This window comes from Tarenaya hassleriana, unplaced genomic scaffold (assembly GCF_000463585.1).
Source record: "Tarenaya hassleriana unplaced genomic scaffold, ASM46358v1 Cleome9, whole genome shotgun sequence".
In the NCBI taxonomy this organism is placed as follows: domain Eukaryota; kingdom Viridiplantae; phylum Streptophyta; class Magnoliopsida; order Brassicales; family Cleomaceae; genus Tarenaya; species Tarenaya hassleriana.
This window is the reverse complement of record NW_010971389.1, coordinates 4,569,760-4,575,717: the sequence shown is the minus strand read 5'-3', so window position 1 is coordinate 4,575,717 and position 5,958 is coordinate 4,569,760. Positions and strand designations below refer to the sequence as shown.

The window sequence follows — 5,958 nt, the reverse complement described above, 5'->3', positions numbered from 1 at the left end:
CCCTAATTGTAGCTTGTTTTTACTTTTCCGTTCAGATCTTTTCCAACTTCAACGGTCTCCATGAACAAAGTTGGTACCAGTTTACAAAATCAATCAATGTGGAAAGACTAAGATCGCTAGAAATTTAGGGTTCTTTGGGTTCTAGGGTTTTGTTGAAGACATGGGTCTTGGTTCTTGGAAGACCCCTAAAACTCCATTGATGAATCTTTGCAAGGAGAGGAAGGAACTGATCAAAGCGGCGAGAGGCGCTCGGTATTACTTGGCCACAGCTCACGTATTGTATTTTCGATCTCTCGTACAGTTCGGCAATGCCCTGAATCAGTTTGTGCAGAAGGAACTGATCGTGATTCCGATTTCCTCTGATGACGACGATTCGTCTGGTGAGAGCTCCGTTTCGGATTATGACTCCGACGGTTCGGATTCTCTGTTGTGCTCAACGGCCAATTCCGTCTGTTACCGATCAGAACCTTCGGCTTGTCGGAGAGCTTCTGCGAGAAGTCATGGCGGCTGCGGCGGCACAAACTGTCCGAGCAGGAACAATGGGTTTGTACCCGTGATGAAACATGATCACTTTCCCCCAAAGCCTCGAAACGTTAGCCATACTTGTGTGTCAAGCGACGGTGTTCGAGATCATTGTCATGAAGATAAGCACAATTCTCAGGAGGGTATTCGGAAGTCCAATGACGTTTCTAGGTTTGTAAAGAACGAATTCGTGAGTGTGACAATGGAGATGCCGAGTGGCGGCGGCGGTTTCTTTCGTGAAGAAATAATTGCTGCAGAAAATCCATCATCTTCTGCTGCGCCTCCACAGCCTAGGGTTCCAACTTGGGATTTTCTCGATGTATTCAATGTCACAGATTACGTGAATTGCGATTATATAAACGATGATCGAGATGATAATGAAGACGATGACGGATGGAGAGAGGTGAGGGAGAGGGAGGGTATTCCTGACTTGGAAGAAGAAATCCAGACAACTCCAGTTGTTGATCCGAACCAGAGGAGGAAACAGAGGAAGAAGAATGTTAAGGAACATCCTCCGAACAGTACAACGACAGTAGCAGAGGAAGAAGATGAAAAGAAGGCAAAACATAGTCATGTTTCGCCAGTGGAATCCACACTAACCATGTCTGAAAACGAGGGTGAATTTTCTTTTTCAAGGGGAATTGTGAGTTTTCCCACTGATGAGGATGGTTCTTCAGGATCGCTCGGTTCATGTATGGAGGAATCAGGCTCGAAGGACCTTAGGCACATCGTAAGTGAGATCGATCAGTTATTCGAGACAACGGTCAGATGTGGCGAAAGGGTCTCTTCCTTGCTTGAGGTTGGCACCTTGCCTCATCCTCAATCATTAGGAGCTCAATTCAAGGGTAAGAAATCGTGTAGATGCAGATCCGTTAATCGATCTGGCTCTCTCGTCCATTCAAATTGATTTGTTCGTCTTTTTTATCCAGATTTTGCTTCGAGGGTCGTCCTAAGTTTTGTGAACTTCAAGCATAAGCATCTGAACAGTTCGAATTCAAGTTCTCGAACACTGCGAACAGGCGAAGAGGATCCTAAGTCGAAGTCTAATTTTCTCTCCGCGACTTTGGAGATGCTCTACAATTGGGAAGATAAACTTCTCAAAGAAGTTATGGTGAGCGATCGGATCATGTCAGCACGGAATCTCGGATAAGCTATTCAGATGAACATTCTCCAATGTACTGAGTTTTGATTTTCAGGAGGAAGAGAAACTCCGGGATTTGTATGACAAAGAGTACAAGATTCTGAAGAATCTATACCATAGAGGGGCGGAATCGGCTGCGATCGAAGCTGCGGAAGCTTCAGTGAAAGGGCTGCTCTCGAAGATCAACGTTTCCGTCAGAGTGGTCGAATCAATCTCTAGAAGAGTTCATAAGATAAGGGATGAACAAATGCTCTTTCAGCTGCTTGAGATCATCCAAGAGTAAAAAAGACGTTACCTTTATCTCTTCTGTTCTGTTTTCCAACTACAAATCTATTCCAAGAATTCGGGAAATCGCTTTTGATATAATGGCTGGACTGTGCAGATTCACAGAGCTGTGGAAATCGTTGGCGAAATGTCACCACAAGCAGTTTTGGGCGATGGCAAGAAGCAGATCTTGTGTTCACATAGTGGAACCCGAGGTTCAGAAGAAACCAAGCATGAAGGCGACGCAGAAACTCGTGGCACAGATCAAGAAATACGAAGCATCGTTTACAAATTACGTTTCTGCGCAGAAATCATTCGTCAGGCTCGTAAACGAGTGGCTCCTCCGCAACATGATGCAAGAACAAGACGAGGATACTGCCCATGTCTCCCCAACCGCCATTGGAGCTCCTGAGATTTTCAGGTTGAGCGAGAACTGGAGGCAAGAGATCGAAGGGGTATCGGAAACGAAAGCGTGCAGTGCCATTCAAGAACTGGCGTCGAGATTCCGTGACGTGGAAGCGATGCAAAGGGAAGAAATGCGGAGAAGGGTTAGGACCGAGCAGGTGGAGAAGGAGTTAGAGAAGCAAAGGAGGAGCTTGCAGAAGGTGTGGGGAGGGACACTGCCGATGAGCGACTCGGCCGAGAAGAGGATAACGCAACTGGGCGGAATCGGGCAAGATTTGTCGGCGTTGAGACAAACCATGGCGGAAGAGAGAGCGAGGCACGAGAAAGTGGTTCGAGAATTGAACGACGCCGTTTCGGCGAGCTTGCAAGAGGGTTTCGGACCGATCTTTGAGGCTCTGGAGGAGTTCTGTCTTCAGAATGTGAAGGCATATCAGAACATTACAAACTCTGCAACGGTACAATCGTGACGTTCATGTTAGCGATTTAAATTATTTTACTGAATATATATATATATATATATATATTCAGTAATAAAAAAAATACAAATGTAGAAACAAAATATTGGTTCTTCACATATTTTGAATTCTCTCTATTATCCCAAATTTTATAATTAATTATTTGATCTATATAGATAGATGTATGTATATATAAGTGGAGAACTATATTCTCATAACCATGAAGTTGAATACGTATAAGTTTAAATATGCTACCGTACATATAGCCATTAACCAAAGATAATATACTAAATTATAAAGTAAAACAGTAATGATACCATTTTTGAATAAAATACCAAAAGTTTCTTTTTGATTGATTCCGAATTTGAAGAATTAAAAAAAGCTACTTACTAAAAAAAATTATATATGCGTGTGTATATATATGGGGGATATTTATATCTAAAGTTATTTTCTATAAATATTTGATTGGTTAGTATAATTTAAAATATTTTTACTATCTTTTATATTTTTCGATTTGAAATATTATGTATTCCAATGAAATAATTGGATATATATACATATATTTATTGTATGGTTTTAATTTTTTAAATATGTTTATTTATTGAATAGGAAAATTATTCTTTTGAATAACCTCTTCACCTATATATTTCCATTGTGATTCTTTTCTTTGCGTATGAATTTGGAGATCTAACCCTAAAAAAACCTTTGTGTCTCCTCCTAGACTTCTATTCTTTTGAATATAATATATTATTATATAATCCCAAACCTAAATATGATTACAAAGACATGATTAAGCATATATTCTTTCTAGTTATCGGATTATTTATTTTTTATTTGTAATATCAAAGTTTATTCTCTTACCAAACATTATGTGAATTTCTATAGCTAATTTAGCTCATTTAGGAGTGTGTAATAATGATGTATAATTTAAGATTATTATACTATTCATGTAATGATGTGACATTACAATATTTTATCTTATTTCCTCGATTTATAAATTGACCAAGTCTAGATGCTCGGAATAAAGTTCTACGAGGGCGTGGAAGAAGACTTCCTATGACCGCCACCGTTGGATTCCCTTGTTTTTAATCTCAGCCGTCCGTTTCGTTACCGAATCATTCTTTGTCCGTAACCACCACATTCCCATCTCTCACCGTTCGATCTCATGGATACGTGATGGGTCCCACATAAAAATCAACGGTCAAAATCTATCGATGAGATCTTTTCTTTTATTTTTCTTTCCTTTTCTTTTATTCGTGAGACAGTTAACTAAAAAAACATGCTTCGGCCCTTCACTTAGACAGAGAAATAGTGAGGGACCCGACAAAGCAATCGTACCTTTGCTCTTCGTTTTTGGAAATCTTTTTGTCACTCGGGCACTTTCTTTAGAGAGGGCGAGGTCGAGTTACCGGCGGCGGCGATGAAGGATGACGGAGACAGCGGCGGAGACGGCGGAGGAGGAGAGAATCCGGTGACGGTGGTGGTGGGGGTGAAGTTCGGCGGCCGGAGCAGAGAATTGCTTACTTGGGCCCTCGTCAAGGTAGCAAATTCCGGAGACCGTGTCATTGCACTTCACGTCGTCGATTCCGTCCCGGGTGATGATTCCGTCGCTCTCTCATGCTTCAGTTGATACCCGGGTAGTTTGCCCTTTGGAGGTTTAATGGTTTTCTGACGTCAAAATTCTGAATTTTGCAGAAAACTCTGCTTCGCTCCTCTCTGTGGTGAAGTCTTTCGAGGCTATGCTTCGTGTGTATGAAGGATTCTGTAACTTGAAGCAGGTTAGATTCTGTTCTAGACCTGTCTGAATCTCGTTTGCTCTAGGTATTGAGTGAGAAAAAAAAAACTACGGTTGACTCTCCTGTTTTCTTGCCGAGAAAATCGATGGAATGATCTAGATTGGCGTGACTAGAATCGGTGTAAAATATTACTAAGATTAGAATTAACGTGTTGTGAAAAGGGGGTTATGAGGAATGTTAACAAATTCCACGTTCTGCAGGTGGAATTGAAGTTGAAAGTGTGCAGAGGGGCATCTGTTAGAAGGGTTTTGGCAACGGAAGCCAATTCCTGTGGAGCTGCAACTTTTATCTTGGGGACGTCAAAATCTCGGCACTGTTTACGTTCATCCGCCTCTGTTGCCAAGTACTGTGCCACCAAACTTCCGAAGAAACTATCGGTTTTAGCGGTGGATAATGGCAGAATCGTGTTTCAACGAGAAGGAGATTCTCTCGAAGTTGATGGTTTGGAACATGGTGCAGTGTCTCTTCCTCCTCATCTGACTTCTAGCTTATATGATATGTCCCTTCTTCGATTGATGGATAGCGTTGCTTGTCTGTTTTTCTCGTGTTTATATGTACAGGCGATGGTTTATACAAAAAGCAGCTCGGCATTGATCGTCATGTATCATCAAAGAAAATGCAGAAAGGAACAGAAGCCACGAAAAAATCATGTCGAGAAAGCACGAATAACAACCCAAGACGGAGTTTGGATGGGAGGAAGTGTCAAAGTGTTGAAGATTCGGGTATGTTAGATAATTCTGTTGCCCAATTACCGGAAGAAACGGTGGACAATTCACTGGCGTTGGTGCCAATCCAAACACACGAGGAAGATACAAGCCCGACATCCAGCTTGACAATATATACACCTAAAAAGAAATCTAGATGGCCGTTCTTACGTCGGGTTTTTATACCGCCACCAGAGACCCTCGTGAGATCTTCTTGTAGGAAGATGTCAGTAATTCGGTGGGCTTTGAGATTTAAGGGTAGGCAACAATCTGCAGCCATTATCTATCCTGATGGGAGACAGATTAATTCTTGTAATGACAAAGATGGTTCCTCTACGTTGGATGGTCAGAGTGGCGCCATTGTCTCGTTTGGCTCTGAAATCTCATGGTCAAGTTTATCACTTTGCAATGGCTTTGATAATTTTGCCGAGGAATTGGAAAGTCTGCATAAAAGGTACTCATCGACATGCAGAGTTTTTAGCTACCAAGAGCTTCTTTCAGCGACCTCTGGCTTTGCACCCGGTTTGTTTCCTTTCTTATCTTCGTGTTTGTTAATTTGTAGTTTTGTTACAAAACATATTCTCAAGCATTCGGGCATGTCATGTTTCAGAAAATATGGTTGGAAAAGGCGGTAGCGGTTATGTCTATCGAGGCTGTCTTCCCCAAGGGAA

The 5,958-nt window shown here is 41.8% G+C and overlaps 2 protein-coding genes across 3 annotated transcripts in view; both read left to right on the top strand.

Annotated features, from left to right (window-relative positions):
* Positions 1 to 55: 55 nt before the first annotated feature.
* On the top strand, positions 56 to 2,820 carry LOC104804460. The gene is made up of 4 exons (XM_010528770.2): positions 56 to 1,367; positions 1,452 to 1,633; positions 1,719 to 1,942; positions 2,046 to 2,820. The coding sequence occupies exons 1-4, from the start codon at positions 161 to 163 to the stop codon at positions 2,797 to 2,799; spliced, it is 2,367 nt and encodes a 788-aa protein (XP_010527072.1). The 5' UTR covers positions 56 to 160; the 3' UTR covers positions 2,800 to 2,820.
* Positions 2,821 to 4,065: 1,245 nt separating this feature from the next.
* The window catches only part of LOC104804458 (probable L-type lectin-domain containing receptor kinase II.1), a 3,886-nt gene continuing 1,993 nt past the window's right edge, over positions 4,066 to 5,958 (top strand). For both annotated transcript variants that reach the window (XM_010528767.1, XM_019201380.1), the window contains exons 1-5: positions 4,066 to 4,382; positions 4,483 to 4,565; positions 4,784 to 5,036; positions 5,144 to 5,809; positions 5,898 to 5,956. In XM_010528767.1, the coding sequence (XP_010527069.1) occupies positions 4,208 to 4,382; positions 4,483 to 4,565; positions 4,784 to 5,036; positions 5,144 to 5,809; positions 5,898 to 5,956 (1,236 nt within the window). In that variant the 5' untranslated portion in view covers positions 4,066 to 4,207. The remainder of the gene's footprint in view (positions 4,383 to 4,482; positions 4,566 to 4,783; positions 5,037 to 5,143; positions 5,810 to 5,897; positions 5,957 to 5,958) is intronic.

What these genes read in the sequence shown, in the direction of transcription:
- LOC104804460 (XM_010528770.2), top strand. Translation starts at nt 161, where the DNA reads ATGGGTCTTGGTTCTTGGAAGACCCCTAAAACTCCATTGATGAATCTT. An exon ending in AACTTCTCAAAGAAGTTATG is followed by an intron (nt 1,634 to 1,718) that starts GTGAGCGATCGG and finishes TTTGATTTTCAG; the next exon opens with GAGGAAGAGAAACTCCGGGA. An exon ending in CTGCTTGAGATCATCCAAGA is followed by an intron (nt 1,943 to 2,045) that starts GTAAAAAAGACG and finishes TGGACTGTGCAG; the next exon opens with ATTCACAGAGCTGTGGAAAT.